General features: G+C 42.1%; 1 protein-coding gene across 1 annotated transcript in view; it reads right to left on the bottom strand.

Moving 5' to 3' along the window:
- Window positions 1–15,086, bottom strand: part of cdk2 (cyclin dependent kinase 2) — a 32,396-nt gene extending 17,310 nt beyond the window's left edge. Inside the window, exons 1-3 of the mRNA XM_063037962.1 lie at window positions 14,829–15,086; window positions 10,376–10,453; window positions 873–993 (exon numbers count right to left, since the gene is read on the bottom strand). Of these exons, the coding sequence (XP_062894032.1) occupies window positions 873–993; window positions 10,376–10,453; window positions 14,829–14,944 (315 nt within the window). The 5' untranslated portion in view covers window positions 14,945–15,086. The remainder of the gene's footprint in view (window positions 1–872; window positions 994–10,375; window positions 10,454–14,828) is intronic.
- Window positions 15,087–17,078: the final 1,992 nt, after the last annotated feature.

Genomic DNA, 17,078 nt, shown 5'->3' with positions numbered 1-17,078 from the left:
CATCTTATCAAGGACCTTTGGAATCTTAAAATGTCCCCATGAAGAAAGTCAACCCAACTGTCCAATGCAGCACTGTATCCCAATACATGTCTCGGCAAATGTCACAAGTTGTAAATCAAGATGCATTCTTAGCTGTACCGCAAACTATTGGTACCTCAGTATTGCACTATCCAGGTTAACAAGTCATTTTGGAAAAAAAAAATCACAATCTGTAGTTAATCTTTTAAACAAAATGTTTGGGTGGATACAAGATATGGCACCATTCAAAATGAACCAGAACAGTTTTCTTATCATTTAGCTGTCAAACAAAACAGAGCAAATGGTGAAATATTTCATTGCTGTTTGTGCATTCTTGCTCTGCGCATATGGGCTGGCTTGCTTGCTTGCACGGCAAAAGTTTGTAAGAGGTAGTCTCACATTGAGAAAAGGCTTTATAATGCCCCGAGAATGTAAAACGCACACTGTAAGTGCAAGCTCTTCCTCATTAAAGCACCAATACACCACAAGCTCAATTGTTCAGCTGGTGCTCCCTTTTGGGTGTTCTTCACCATTCGCCATAGAATTAACCAAACTGAGTGCCTGCCAAATATCATCTGAGAAATAGATGTTTCTCTTTTTTTAAGAAGGTATAAAATCTATTTTATGCAGTTCTCCAATGTGCTCTTTAAGTTTGATTAAATCTACATTCTTGAGTAGTTTGACTTACATCAGAAATTTCGCCATAATGCTGCCTGAAAAACTAATAAAGTAAGCCACAATACAATGAAGCACATAGTGGGGAAGATATCAATTGCACTAAGCCCCTCAAGCATTCGATTCGCTCTTGCTCCATTTAATTCTAACTTTATTCCACAAAACCAATCTGTTTTTACCTTGATGAGTGGCAATGGGATCCCAGTGACCGAAGAGACGTCCATGAACTTCTTCAGATCCTGATGCAGGAACTCAAAGACCAAATAGAGTTTATTCTCCGTATGAATGACATCAAGTAACCTGAGGGAGCAGGGGTGGAGGAAGGGGAAAAGAGGAATACTAGTGATCCAATCATTCCCAACTCTCTTCTCCAGAAAGAACTTTTGCTCACTCATTGTGTTGGGTTGGATTTAGTACTTGGACAATGCAAATTTTATGGCTTGCAGATGGAAGTTAACCTTCTTTTCAAATCTCTTACTAACTCTTCCTTCAGTTAGTCCTGACGAAGGGTCTCGGCCTGAAACGTCGACTGTACCTCTTCTAGAGATGCTGCCTGGCCTGCTGCGTTCACCAGCAACTTTGATGTGTGTTCCTTCTTAAGTATGGTCTGGTTGCCAAGCAATTTGACATGGGCTGCAACAGAGGTATTGAAAGTGGGGGTGGGGTTTATTTGCAGTCATCAATGAAGCCAACTATGCATGCCAAGTCAGCCTGCATGACCTACCCTTGAATGTAGTATGGGGAAAGTTAGCCAGGATCAAGAACTCAGCCATTTTAGTGATAGAGCACCTGCACATTATTAATCAAAATTCTACCCCTGTACCATGTGGCCATAAGTAGTAACCCTTGAAAGAATGGCAAAATATTAAATTATTTTAGAAGGGCTATTTGACAAATCTTGAATTCAAGTTTTGCAATAAAACATAAATCAGCCAAGGTGATTTTTTTTTGTCTGTTTTATGCCCTCTTTGAAAAGCCTTGATTTGTGAAAATATGTGAAAGCCACTCAAGTGGGAGCCATACAACAGCAAGCTGTTGCATAATGCCAGAGGAAGATGGGATACTTTCTTCCTTGTCATGCTCACCTAGCCGAGACCAAAATCAGAGTCAAAGCTTCCAAGGGAGTTGCAACAGTCTTTTATGAAATCAGCTCCACCACACAGTAATGAGAGCCACAGCAAAAATGTAAGTACAGGGGAAGTCAGACTAACCTTTGCTTTCCATAACAATTATGCTCAGTCACACGTAAAATGATCCCAAGATTTGGCTTGCTTTCTGTTTTAATTCGTCTGATTAGGGATAGTTGATAAAGTATGTAAAAGGGTTAACACTTTGTTAAACAATAGCAGCCTGTTTTTCTGAAAGGAACCGCTGATGATCAACAGATGTGCTAATTTTGTTATTCAATGCTGAGCAAAATTTCTTTTTGAAGGTATCCAGCTAGGGTTTCAGGATGCTTATCTCCTTGTGCAGTCGTGCATAGAGGTAGGACAGCTCCAGCCTGTTTTGTATATGTGAGGCTATTGTGCCTATTCTGTAATTTGTCTTTTTGGACTATCACGTAGTAGATAACTTTGACTCTGGCCTGTCTTGTGTGGGGTATCTGAATATATCCACTCACAAGGGGAATTGTGAATTAGTTGGTGGATTGGGCAGGAACAGTCAGACTGTTCCTGTTTGAGCGACTAACTGAGTAAGCCCCGGGTACTTTGAATAAAAGAGTTTGTACTTATACGGTCTCTGATTGAGTTTATCCGGATTCGACTTCCACATAGTCAATATAGCTCTGTGAGGGGCAGGTCATGCCTCATGAGCCTGACTGAATTACATGAGGACGTGAAAAAGCACATTGATGAAAGTAGAGCAGTGGATGTGGTGTATATGGATTTTAGTAAGGTATTTCACAAGGTAGCCTCACTCAGAAAGTCAGGGGTATGTGATCCAGGGAAACTTGGCTGTGTGGATTCAGAATTTGCTTACCAACAGAAGGCAGAGGGTGGTAATAGAGGGAGCATATTCTGCCTGGGGGTCGGTGACCAGTGATATTCTACATGGATCTGTCTTTGTGATTTTTATAAATGACTTAGATGAGGATGAGCATGAGGAAGAGGAAGAGGAAGGGTGGGTTAGTAAGTTTATAGATGACACAAAGGTTCTTTCATGTTTGAATGAAGCTCAACAGAAGCTCAAGGAAAAGCACTTCAACTTTTAATTAAGAACTTTAGAATCTTCTGAACGTAGCATCATTTTACATCACTCAGACCATTACTACTGCTGCAGTTATGGACAGCTATTATTGCCAATGATTCTATTGTTGACCCTTATCTTTTGAATCTTTACTTGTACAGCCCTTTCATCTTGCAACATCACCCCAAGTGCCATTAAATCTCTCCTGCCTTACATACCATCATAGATTTTCTACTTTGCTCTTTTGCCATGCTTTCCTTTCATTTTTTTTGTTCGCAAGATACAAGCAGGCATTTATCATCAGACCCCAATTGCCTCTGAACTAAGTGAATCACTGGGCCACTTCCAAAAGCAGTTAGGAGTTGATCATGTTGCTGTGGGTCAGGAGTAATATAGATCAGCTGGACTGGGCAAGTATATGAGTGACCAAGATGGGTTTGTACACAACACTCCAATAAGTTCATGGTCCCCACTACTGGACCAAGCTCTTTATTCCAAACTTATTTAATTGGAATTTTAATTCCCCAGCTTCTATGGTAGGATTTGAACTCATCATACCCAGATTTGAAATATTAGGTCAGTAACACTTTGCTACTTTCTGTATCTGTTCTTACTTAAAACCTCTCTCTAACCTTTCTAAGCTCTGAAGAAATGTCACTGGCCCAAAACAAACTGTTTCCCTCTCTACAGATGCTACCTGACCTGCTGAGCGTTTCCAAAAGTGTCTTTATCTGATTTATCATCCCCTTTCAGAACAAAACAGAAACTGGCATTTTATAAAAAGAAACCTCTTGCCAGCATGCATTGAAATTGTAACCCAATATGCGTCACAGTCAAGAAAAAAAATAAGGCTGCTTTTAAATTTCTTCCCCCTAACAATGAACATTCAGCACCTGCGAACAAGCAGAGAAAACAATGCAGCTGGTGATAAACTTCTAACACTAACTTTACAAAGGAATCAAATGATAGCCCAAGCTTTCTCTTCCTTGTTGTTGCAACAACTGATTAAAAAGGCAAGTTGGGCCACATGAAAATACAAACAATGCAAGTCTGTCCTCCAAACACGATCTTTGAAAGTGCCTGCAATGTTACAGGAATGTAAAAGTGTTTACAGATACTCTTCCAGTTCCAACAAGCTGGCATTTCAGATCTGATAACATCACAGATATGTTCAGCTGTTACACTGAGCAGTTGTACAGGATCAAGCAATGACAGGAATTCAGTTTCACTTAAGTTGCTGGCTTGGAGATATCCAAGACCAGGAGGCTCAAGCACCCAAACATGGGCAGCTTTGCTGCTTGTCTAAAAGCTGAAATTGTGGATCTTAATTGCACTTTGGGGATCTTATTGAACAGAAGTTATAGACCATAGCTACCTTGAGCCAACTCTCCAACTGAAATGCATCCCCACACCACGGAAACACATTCTTGCTTTAGTTCAGATTAACCATACAGAATGTAACCAAACAAGCCGCAAATGGAATTTTCTCAAAATTAAATTTAGTCATAGTTTCAGTTTGGCACAGTGCGGCAGAGGATAAAAAAAAAGGTCTGATTAAAAAGCCCAGTGTATATGGCAATCTTTCAACCGTCATTAGATTATTTAACATCACTGCATAACCAGTGAAGACTTGAATCAATTTTCACCCTTCATTGGAAATCCTTCCACGTCTCTGATCTGTGATCTCCCCTTTCCTCATAGCTCTGCAAGATCTGGCCTTACCTCTAATTTTAATTGCTCTGCCTTAGGAGGCAATCAATCCTCCCAAATTCTCTCTATACATCCCCACCTATTTCCCCTCAAAAGTCTCTTCCAAACTTCCTTCTTTGACCAATCATTTAGCCACTTACCACAATATCTCTTAATGTGTGCCGTTTTACAGTTATTGCCTTTTTTTCCCTGCTGTTCATACTGTTTGTGTTGTTCTGCTGAACATTATGGGCGCATTATGATGGCAGCGGAATGTGTGGCAACACTTGCAGGCTACCCCCAGCATATACTTGGGTGTATTGGTTGAACATTCACTGATATCTTTAATCTCTCACTTTGGCAGACTGAGGTACCCACCTGCCTCACACAGGCTCCAATTATACCGGTGACTACGAAGAACGTGGTAACCTGCCTCAGTGACCATGGTCCAGTAGCACTGACATTCATAGTGATGAAGTATTTCGAAAGGTTGTTGATGAAACACTTCAACTCCTGCCTGAGAAGCAACTCGGATCTGTTTCAATTTACTTACCGGAGCAACAGGTCAACAGCCGATGCCATTCCATTGGCTCCTCACTCAACCCTGGTACATCTGGACAGCAAAGATGCATACATCAGGATGCTCTTTATCAACTGCAGCTATTCTATCTTATTATCTCCTCAAAACTAATTAATAAGTTTCAAGAACTTGGTCTCAATACCTCCTTGTGCAACTGGATCCTCAATTTTCTCAGTTGCAGACCCCAGGCAGCTTGGATTTACATCTCCTCCATGATCTCCATCAGCACAGGTGCACCACAAAACTGTGTGCTTAGCCCCCTGCTCAACTCACTTTATACTTATGACTGCGTGGCCAAGTACAGCTCCAATGTCATATTTAAATCTGCTGACAACACCACTGTCGTTGGCCAAATCAGTATTTATGAGGGAGATTGAAAATCTGTGAGTGGTGCCACAACAACAACCTCTCACTCAATGTCAGCAAGACCAAGGGGCTGATTATTAACTTCAGGAGGAGGAAACTGGAGGTCCATGAGCCCGTACTGCTCTGAGGATCAGAGTTAGAGAGGGTCAGCAAATTTAAGTTCCTCTGTGTATTTCGGAGGACCTGTTCTGGGCCTAGCATGCAAGTGCAATTACGAGGAAAGCATGGCACCGCCTCTACTTCCTTAGGAGTTGGTGAAGATTCAGCACAACATCTAAAACTTTGACAAACTTCTATAGATGTGTGGTGGGGAGTATATTGACGGGCTGCATCAAAGCCTGGTACGGAAACACCAGTACCCTTGACGGGAAATCCTGAAAAATGTAGTGGATACAGCCCAGTCCATCACGGGTAAAGTCCTCCGCACCATTGAACACATCTACACAGAGTTGTTGCAGGAAAGCAGCATCCATCAGTAAGAACCCCACTACCCAGGCTATGCTCTCTTCACACTGTTGCCGTCACGAAGGTGGCACAGGAGCCTCAGGACTCACACCACCAGGTTCAGGAACAGTTATTACCCCTCAATCATCAGGCTCTTGAACCAAAGAAGATAACTTCAATGATGTGGCGAGTGAACTGTCCCCACAACCTATGGACACATTTTCAAGGACTCTTCATCTCATGTTCTCCATGTTTATTTATTTTTGTACTCGCACAGTTTGTTGTCTTTTACACATTGGTTGTTTGCCCGTCCTGTTAGGTGTAGTCTTTCATTGATTCCATTATGTTTCTTGGATTTACTGTGCACGTCCGCAAGAAACGAATCTCAGGGTTGTATATGGTGACATACTGTATATGTACTTTGATAATAAATGTACTGTGAAATAACAAAACCAATGATGTGTTTCACTGTATGTTTCGATGTACATGTGATAAATAAATCACCACATTTATGTCTCCATACACAAACCTGAGATTCATTTTCTTGTGGGCATACTCAATAAATCCGTAATAGAATAATAACCATAACAGAATCAATGAAAGACTGCACCAACTGGGTGTTCAACCAGTGTGCAAAAGACAACAAACTGCGCAAATACAAAAACAAATAAATAAACAAGCAAAGAAGAAATAACTATCTAGAATATGAGATGAAGAGTCCTTGAGAGTGAGCCCATAGGTTATGGGATCAGTTCAGAGATGGAGCGAGTGAAGATAATTGAAGTTATCCTCTTTGGTTCAAGAACCTGATGGATGAGGGGTAATAACCGTTCCTGAACCTGGTGGTGTGAGACCTGAGGCTCCTGTACCACCTTCCTGATGGCAGCATCGAGAAGAGAGCATGACCTGGGTGGTGGGGGTCCCTGATGATGGATGCTGATTTCCCACGACAATACTCCATGTAGATGTGTTCAATGGTAGGGAGGGCTTTACTCATGATGGACTGGGCTGTAGCCACTACTTTTTAACTGGGTTTTCCATTCAAGGGCATTGCTCTTTCCATACCGGTCAATATACTCTCAACCATGCATATTTGTCCAAAGTTTTGGATGACATACTGAATCTTCATGAACTCCTCAGGAAGTAGAGGCGCCGCTGTCCTTTCTTTGTAATGACACTTATGTGCTGGGCCCAGGACAGGTCCTCTGAAATAGTAACACCGAGGAATTTCCTGAGCCTTTCCACCTCTGATCCTCCGATGAGGACTGGCTCACAGACCTCTGGTTTCCTCCTCCTGTCAACAATAATCAGCTCTTTGGTCTTGCTGACATTGAGTGAGAGGTTGTTGTTATGACACCACTCAGCCAGATTTTCAATCTTCCTCCTATACGCTGATTCATCACCACCTTTAATTTGGCCAGTCACAGTGGCGTCATCAGCAAACTCAAATATGGTATTGGAGCTGTGCTTAGACACACAGTCATAAGTGTAAAGTGAGTAGAGCGGGGGGTTAAGCACACGATCCTGTGGTGCATCTGCACTGATGGAGATAGTGGAGGAGAAGTTGTTGCCAATCTAAACTAACTGAAGTCTGCAAGTGAGGAAATCGAGGATCCAATTGCACAAGGAGATTGAGGCCAAGGTCTTGAAGACTTATTGATTAGTTTTGAGTGTTGAATGCTGAGCTGTAGTCAATGAAGAGTATCCTGATGTATGCATCTTTGCTGTCCAGATGTTCCAGAGTGAAGAGCCACTGAGATGGCATCTGCTGTGGACCTGTCGCTCTGGTAAATTGGAGCAGATCCAAGTCACTTCTCTGGCAGCTGTTGATACAAACAATATATATAATACAACATAATGATGCAATATAAATACAAGCTGCTATTGCTTTTAAGGAATGATAAAAGGATTGTCAAGCCCGGCAAGCGACCCTGGAGCTATGCAATTCCAATGCTGCGATAAATAACCCGAAATTCCTCCCCTGTCCCCAACCCCAATGGAGTTGCAAATGCTTCAGATCTCTGGTTACAAGGCTTATATAACACCTATTGCAGTGCAAGGAACAGATGCCAAGAATGGGTGCTGCCGCTCCATATTTTTGTGCATTGTGCAAATAAATTTCAAAGATGATTTAAAAATCAAAGACTTATTGCGAGCTGCAAGAAATCTAATTTCCTCTCTGGGTCCTCAATGCATTAGACCCAAGTGTGTGGAGCAGGCTACTACGCACAGTGGTATCAAATAGCATCTCACTCCAACTCACTGATCAGACAATAATCACAAGTGTAATTTTACTGGGCAATACAATCATCATTAAGCAAATGAGATGTCAGTTTGGGCAAAAGTACACCTCACTGCTGGGAGTGTGATCCATTTGTGCAAATGCTCATCTTGCAGCTGCCAGTGCAATCTACATTTATGAAATACACCCCTCACTGCTGCCAGACTGAACAGAGTTTGCGCAAATATATAACCCAGTGTGATCCCTGCTTGCATAAATACACCTCTCACAGCTGCAAGTGCAATTGTAGTTTGCGTAAATATACAACTCACTGCTGCCAGTTTGGGCAAATACACCCCTCAGTGCTACCAGTGTGATCGCCTTTTTCACACATACAGTACTGCGCAAAAGTTTTAGGCACATGTAAAAAATTTATGTAAAGTGAACATGCTTTCAAAAATAATGAGATGAAAAGTTTCTAAATATCAATAAATTACTGTAAAGAGGAGTAAACAGTAAAAACTAAATCAAATATTTGGTGCGACTACCCTTTGCCTTTAAAACTGCATCAATTCTCTGACGTACACTGTTGTGCAGCTTTGTAAGAAAATCAGCTGGTGGGTTGTTCCAATCATCTTGGAGAACTTGCCACAGTTCTTCTGCAGACTTTGGCTGTCTCCCTTGCTTCTGTCTCTCCAGGTAGTCCCAGACAACCTCGATGATGTTGAGATCAGGGCTCTGTGGAGGCCATACCATCTGCTGCAGAACTCCTTGTTCTCATTTTCATTGAAGATCATCCTTTATGATCTGGGCCATGTGTTTGGGGCCATTGTCCTGCTGCAGAATGAAGCTGGGACTGATCAGACGCCTCTCTGATGAATAAGAATCTGCTTGTACTTCTCAGCATTGAGGAGTCCATTATTTCTGACCAGATCACCACCTCCATTTGCAGAAATGCAGCCCATAACGTGCAGGGAACCTCCAGCGTGCTTCACTGTTGCTGCAGACACTCATCCATGACGCAGTCTCCAGCTCTTCTGCGGACAAACTGCCTCCTGCTTGAGCCAAAAAAATGGACTTTTGTGTTTTTCTGCGTAGGCGAGTCTCTTGGCTTTGCTTCCACTTCAGAGGAAAGTTTTTTCACAGCAACTCTTCCACGAAGACCACTTCTGACAAGACCTGTCCGGACTGTAGAGGGGTGTACTGTACTTGGGTTCCAGTGGTTTCTGAATACAGAGCCAATAGCGGTGCTGGACAACTTCTGATTTAAAAGGGACGTCAGTCTGATGTATCTCTCGTCTGCTGTACTGTTTCCATGGCTGACCACTGCATTTCTGGTCCTCAACCTTGCTCGTTTATTTGTGCTTCTTCAGAAGAGCTTGGAGTGCAGCTTGAAACTCCCGTCTGCTGTGAAACTTTTGTTTGGGAGAGGCCTTGCTGATGCAGGATGACCAGCCACCTTGTGATTTGTTGCTATGCTCACTCATGCCGTGGTGTAAGAATTGATGATCTGAAGGTTAAACTGTCACATCCTCACCTGTTAGTATAGTTGCCCTTCGCACAGTGTGATTCCTTCTACACCTGTTTCTGTGAATCAGTTTATTTTATTCAACTCATTATGTCATTGATCATTAGCATCCTGTTTGTCATCTTTGTTTAATCATGCACTGGACCACACACATACAAAGTAATCAAGTTTTCATTTGAAAAGTGGTCTGTTACTTAATATATTACTTTCTTTAACAAAATACAAAAAAATTCTGTAACATTTAATTTTTTGGAAAATGAAAGCTTGGAAATCTAAAAATGTCTCTTTTCTATTGACACTAATGCAGAAGACAATAAATAAACATCTAAAACAAAAATTATATTAAAGAAAATCCATGATGCCTAGAACTTTTGCACAATACTGTACACATACATCATTACTGAGAGGCAATCTCAGTTTGCGCAAACGTGCCTTATTGCTGCCAGCATGATCTGTTTGTGCAAATGTACACCTCACTGCTGCTTGAACCATATTATTGTAACATGGCTGCTATTATTTGTCCAACTAGCAATCAATGCCTTTTAAAATAAGTTATTAAACAAGAACCATCATAAACGTATAGTCACAAGGCATTACGTAAATATAAAGGCTTTCTTTTTATGAATTGCTTCCTTTAAAATCAAGAAGCACCACAGAATGTCCTTACTTGACTATGTTGGGATGGTTCAGTTCCTTGAGAAGGGAGATTTCTCGTATTGCTGTACTTGGCACACCTTCAGTTTCCCTGAAAGACAACATGCAGTAGTGATCAATAATCAGATGATGAGTCTGAGATGAGACAGAGAAAGTGGGGATAGATTTTCTTCCTGCTTCAGACAAAGGAATGTCTTTACCTGTTAATAAGATACACTTGAAGTTTTTTTTTCAAACATATAATGTAGGTGTCATTGGCAAGCCCCGCAATCTTTAAGTAACATCAAGAACCTGCTTGAACCACCATGTGGTCTGAAAGTGGTTTCCTTGACCATTTCTCGGAGCGGTTAGGAATTTGGGTCAGGAGTCACAAATAAACCAGACGTGGCAAAAACAGCAGATTTATATCCCTAAACCACACTAGTTGGAGTTTAAAACAAACCAAGAGTTTTATGGTCACAATTACAAATGCCAACTTAACACTCCAGGATTATTTAACTAAATTCAGACTCTCAGTCATCAAATAATCTCTACATTACCACTCTAGTAACATGACAATGATGCTACTGTTACACATCAGTGCCCTCGAACTATGGAGAGAGAGGATCCATTGAATGCCACCTTCCAAAATTCCAAAGATTCTAGTTTGGTTATGCACCTTCCATTAGTTAAGAAAGGAGGAAGAGTGAAAACAGAATTATAAGTTAGTTATCCTGATGTCAGAAGGAAGAAAAACACAAGAATCTATTATTAAAGTGGTAACAGGGCACTTGGAAAATAATAAATAAAAGTGGATAGAACAATGGATTTATGAAAGGAAAATCAGATTTGACATATTTTTGAATTGATTCTAAGTTGTAACTAGCAGGACATATATGGTATAACTGGACTTTCAGAAGGCCTTCACTGAGGTGTGATCACATAGTGTTGGGAGTAATAAAACAGATTAAGGACTGGTTAACAGGTAGAAAATAGTTAGTAGGAATAAATGAGTCATTTTTGGGTTGGAAGGCTGTGATTAGTGCTGTTCTGCAGTGTTCGAGGTTAGTCCCCCAGTTGCTTGCAATCTTTTACAAAGAATTTGAGACTTGATCAGGTTTACTGATGACACTCAGCTAGGTGGCAGAGGGTGCAGAGAGGCCTCAGGAAATAAGGGTAGGCTAAATGACTGGGCAAGGACAGAGCCGAAGGAATACAGTGCACAAAAATGTGAAGTCACCTACTTTAGCAGATTTTTAAAAAAAGGCAAAGTTAAATTGGGAGAAATCGAAAGGCTCAGGGAACAGGGTACCCTTTGTACATGAATCACTGAAAGTCACGCTGAGATATAAGATTAGCCACATTACTGAATGGTGGGGAAAGCACAAAGGGCTGGATGGTTTACTCCTGCTTCTGCTTCTTAAGCATATAAATCCTTGAAATAATAATTTGTATTTATGTGTTACAGTGGTAAAACATGCCAAGGAACTTGTGAAGCATCAAAAAGTGTTACCAAGCTGCACAAGATGACACTAGGACAGGTGGTAAGAAAATCCTGGATTTCAGGAGCATTTCATGAAAGGATTGGAGAAGTTTCAGGAGGAAATTCTAGAACTAATTAATATATTTTTGATGTCGTTAGCTGGTGGGCAGAATGGGGAGGTGAGAAGTTGTAAGGAAGACTGAGATTTGGTTTAGTGTCTCATAAGGAAATACTGTGCTGAATCAAAACCAATATTATGATCAAGTAATGGATGCTGAAATCCTGGAGCTATTTAAGAAATAACTACCACTGAGAACCCAATAAAGTTTGATTTCTCTGAAGTATTGTGGAGGTGGCTATATCACAGCACTATGACCAACAAGAAGTCAACAAATGACATATGCCGATCGAGAGACAAGGCCCTAGGAGCAAGCAGTATCCCTACTTAGTTTGGAGGACAGCAACTTCAGTCACAAATCCAAAACCTTGCCACTTAGCGATATGTCATGCAAGGGGAAACTCAAGCGACTCAAAGCTTGTGACCACCTTCAAGAAAGACAACAAATTTAATTGCAGTCATCGCACAAGACTGGCTGGGTTGTCTGCAACCAGTGGTCAGTTTCAAAAGAAGAGACCAGTTATTCAGAACGGAGACAGGAAAAAATTTCTTCAACCCAAGGTAATGGGACAATGGAATTTTTACCACCCTTTCCTTTTATTTATTCCAAATTCTGGTGAGGTTTTCATCCTCCACAATGTACACTGTACATCAACTCCAAGGGAAAAGAGAAGAATATCAACCATAACATGACCTTTTTCAATAGCACCAAAGCTTTCAAATTAAATCGAGAGGGCCTGTGGGGCAACCTTTTTCCAAATTTAACTGCTCAACATCATTGCAAAGTTGTTCACTGAATCATATGAGATAACTGATCTTACACTTAAACATCCACAAAGCAAAAGGAACTCTACTAACTTGCCCTTGCTGCACAACACCGCCACTTCACAATAGAAATTCAGGATCAAACACTATAGAACGTAATCTATTTCCCATTTCTCAGGATTCACCCGAGACTGAGAAAGACAACAGGTTGATGATGAATGCTCACCACTGCGTTCAGCGTGTCAGCTTTGTCTTTTGCCAAGTGAGGAAAACTGTGTTTAAACATCAAGCTATAGGAAGGATGTTGAAGCATTGGAAAGGGTACAGAGGAGATTTACCAGGATGCTGCCTGGTTTAGAGAGTATGCATTATGATCAGAGATTAAAGGAGCTAGGGCTTTACTCTTTGGAGAGAAGGAGGATGAGAGGAGACATGATAGAGGTGTACAAGATAATAAGAGGAATAGATGGAGTGGATAGCCAGTGCCTCTTCCCCAGGGCACCACTGCTCAATACAAGAGGACATGGCTGTAAGGTAAGGGGTGGGAAGTTCAAGGGGGATATTAGAGGAAGGTTTTTTAACTCAGAGAGTGGTTGGTGTGTGGAATGCACTGCCTGAGTCAGTGGTGGAGGCAGATACACTAGTGAAGTTTAAGAGACTACTAGACAGGTACATGGAGGAATTTAAGGTGGGGGGGGTTATAAGGGAGGCAGAGTTTGAGGATCGGCACAACATTGTGGGCCGAAGGGCCTGTACTGTGCTGTACTATTCTATGTTGTATGTTCTAAGCCTTTAAACCCACAAGAAGATTTGTGGTCTGCCAGGCAGCAGTGATCCCTGGCCTACAGTAGGAACCTCAAGGTACTGGAGCGATACCAACAATGTCGTCTCTGCAAAATCCTCCACATCTCCAATGTATCTGGCCTGTTCACACTCAGTTCCAGTGCGCAGCCAACATGTTTGACACCAGACTTGTAAAACAGTCCCTTGTCTTCAAGCTGTCATGGGAATCAAGTGAAAAGATTCAACGATGTGGACAAGGCCTCCTCAAAGAAATACACCACCCTTCTGTCTTCTGTGAATCCTGGACAATGAGTCATAAAGACAGACAGTATGGAAACAGACAATTCACCCCCACCACCAGGAGCCAACCTGTAGGCAAACATCCACATTAATCCCATCTTCCACCACTTGGCCCATAGCCTTCTATATCTAGATGATCCAAGCACTTGTCCAGATCTCTTAAAATGGCGTCAGCTACTTTGCTTCCCCCATTCTCTCAGGCAGTGTATTCGGTACTCACCGCACTATGGGTCAAAGGCCCCCCACACCTCAGATTCCAGTGGAGGAATAGTGCATTGAAAACACACAGACACACTGCGTAAACAGTGGAATATGTGCACTACCTGCTGATCAGGTACTATCTGTTTAATGTGCAGTTGAATGTGGGATCCCATTTTAGCCTCATCTGTTATCCCTGAACTCTCAGAAATCATCAACCCCAAGAGACACTCAAGAGGGAAGATGCAACTAGGAGCTGAGCAAATCCACAAATATCACTCTCTGTCAAAGGCAATTACTGAACAGAAACCTCAGCTAACTTTATCTCTGGGTTCCCCACAACAACCTTGGTGCCCCTTAGAATCACCCCGAGACCAGATTAACACAGGACAGAAATTAAAAACCAGCACGTGGCCAACCCAGGCGGTGTATCCTGTCACATAAACCCAGAAAACTGACTCTATAAGAACAAATCCAGCCGCAGGTGAAATGCATGCCCTTAATGTCATGACGTCAAGCGGAAACTACACAAGCCTGGTTGTTAGTTTTTTTAAAGTCATCCTTTTCTGTACTTCCCAGGTCTTTTTATTTATCTGTTACTTGATATTAATGTTGATGTTTTCTCATCTTAAAAATGTAAGCAAATAAACTTGCAAAATCCAGTCCTTGAATAACTTATAACTCCCCGCCCGAACAGAGATAAACTTTGTATTGACCGAGAACTCGATCAGGACGAATAAAGCACAAAAAAACCCCTTGCATCTTTTGCCTGCGATGAGATCCCTACACCCCAGCCACACTGATAGCTGTATCCGCTGTCCGCGACCCTACATCACTCACGTGTCAAGTCGGATTTTCTTCAGGGCCACCACTTCTCCCGTGTCTTTGTTTTTGGCTTTATAAACCACACCGTACGTTCCTTCTCCTATTTTCTCTACTTTCTGGAAACTGTCCATTCTCTCAATCCCCCCACCCCACCCCGACCCTTACGCTCCAGTTAATGAATGACTAAATAATGGGCGACTTAATACTAGTGATCTGACACTGCAATTGTAACTTTCATCCGGGCTTGAAAATGACAAATAACAGTTAGCACCGCGCCATTACACTGCCTTTCCCGCGCTCTTTCAGACCCACCCACCTTTCACGCTATTGGTCCGCGAAATATTAGCTAGAAGCGTCATCGAACGCTGAATTCAATTCACTTTATTTCTTACATCAACATACGTGAGGAGTAAAGATCTTTACATTACGTCTCCATCTAAATGTGCCACATGCAATCACAGTGATTTAAAACAATTTATAATAAATAGAAGAGTCAGTGTAATATTGAGTACACTCAAATCAGCGTGAGTCAGTCAGTCTGATGGCCTGGTGGAAGAAGCTGTCCCGGAGCCTGTCGGTCCTGGCTTTTATGCTGCGGTACCGCTTCCCGGATGGACAGTTTGTGGTTGGGGTGACTCGGGTCCCCGATGGTCCTTCGGGCCCTTTTTACACACCCGTCTTTGTAAATGTCCTGATTCATGGGAAGTTCACAACTACAGATGCGCTGGGCTGTCTGCACCACTCTCTACAGAGTCCTGTGATTGAGAGAGATACAGTTCCCATAACAGGCAGTGATGTAGCCAGTCAGGATGCTCTCAATTGTGCCCCTGTAGTAAGTTCTTAGGATATGGGGGCCCATATCAAACTTCCTCAATCGTCTGAGGTGAAAGAGGTGCTTTCACCACACAGCTGGGGTGTACAGACCATGTGAGGTCCTCCGTGATGTGGATGCTGAGGAACTTGAAGCTGTTTACCCTCTCAACCCCAGATCCACTGATGTCAATAGGGGTTAGCCCATCTCCATTCCTCCTGTAATCCACAATCAGCTCCTTTGTTTTTTGCAACATTGACAGAGAGATTGTTTTCTTGACACCACTGTGTCAGAGAGATGAGTTCTTCCCTGTAGGCCTAATCATTTGAGATTAGGCTTATCGATGTAGTGTTGTCAGCAAATTTAATTAGTAGTTTGGAGCTGTGGGTGGCAACACAGTTACTGGTATACAGGGAGTAAAGGAGGGGACTTAGTACACAGCCCTGAGGGACACCTGTGTTGAGGGGCAGAGGTGAGGGAGCCCACTCTTACCACCTGCTGGCGACCTGACAGGAAGTCCAGGAACCAGCTGTATGAGGCAGGGTCAAGGCCGAGGTCTCTGAGCTTCTTGTCGAGCCTGGATGGAATTATGGTGTTGAATGCTGAACTGTAGTCCAAGACCAGCATTCTCATATAAGCATCCTTCTTCTCCAGATGTGTAAGGATGGTGTGTAGAGCTGTGGCTATTGCGTCGTGTGTTGTTCGGTAGTGCCGGTAGGTGATTTGTAGTGGGTCCAATTTGGGTGATAGCAAGTTGCAGATGTAGTCCTTGACCAGCCTCTCAAATCATTTGCTTATTATTGACAGAACGCCAGTTGCTCAGACATGTTACCTTGTTTTTTTTGGTACAGGGACCTGCTTTACAGCGATTGGGGAGACTCATTTACTGCTCATTTGGCTTTTACTAAAATAAATAATTGGCTTCCAGTTTTAGTTTAGTCAGGTTATCCCTTATTTAGTAAAATAAAAATATTCTAAAAAGCTGGAAATGCTCACCAGATCTGGGCAGCAACTGCAGAGAAACAAGATTAATGTCACCCTTCATCAAAACTAGCAACAAATAAGACGGAGAAAGAGGAAGAGTGAGAAACAAACAAAAGTAAGGTCCATGATGGGGTGGAAGATTCAATTGCAAAAGGCGAAATATTGGAATTGTTACTTTTTTATTCATGGCTCCAGCCCTCTAGGCTAATTTCACCATTTTCTGCCTGTAAACAAAGGGACAGGCTGAAGCAATATCATGGACATGACTGGAGCCAAGAGGTGAATGTTGTTATTTGTTTAAATGTTCCTCTCCTTTAATTTCCATCATCTCTTGGGTAACATCCTGAAAAGTCTGCACCATTTTTCAATGGATGCCTGCAGTGAATCATGACCAAAATAAGCTTGCAGAAAGGTAGGGATGATTTTTATCTTGGAGTTGTAGCCAGATACACACAGGAATCAGAATTAGA

This window comes from Mobula hypostoma, chromosome X1, assembly GCF_963921235.1.
Source record: "Mobula hypostoma chromosome X1, sMobHyp1.1, whole genome shotgun sequence".
Taxonomy (NCBI): domain Eukaryota; kingdom Metazoa; phylum Chordata; class Chondrichthyes; order Myliobatiformes; family Myliobatidae; genus Mobula; species Mobula hypostoma.
This window is presented reverse-complemented; position numbering and strand designations above follow the sequence as displayed.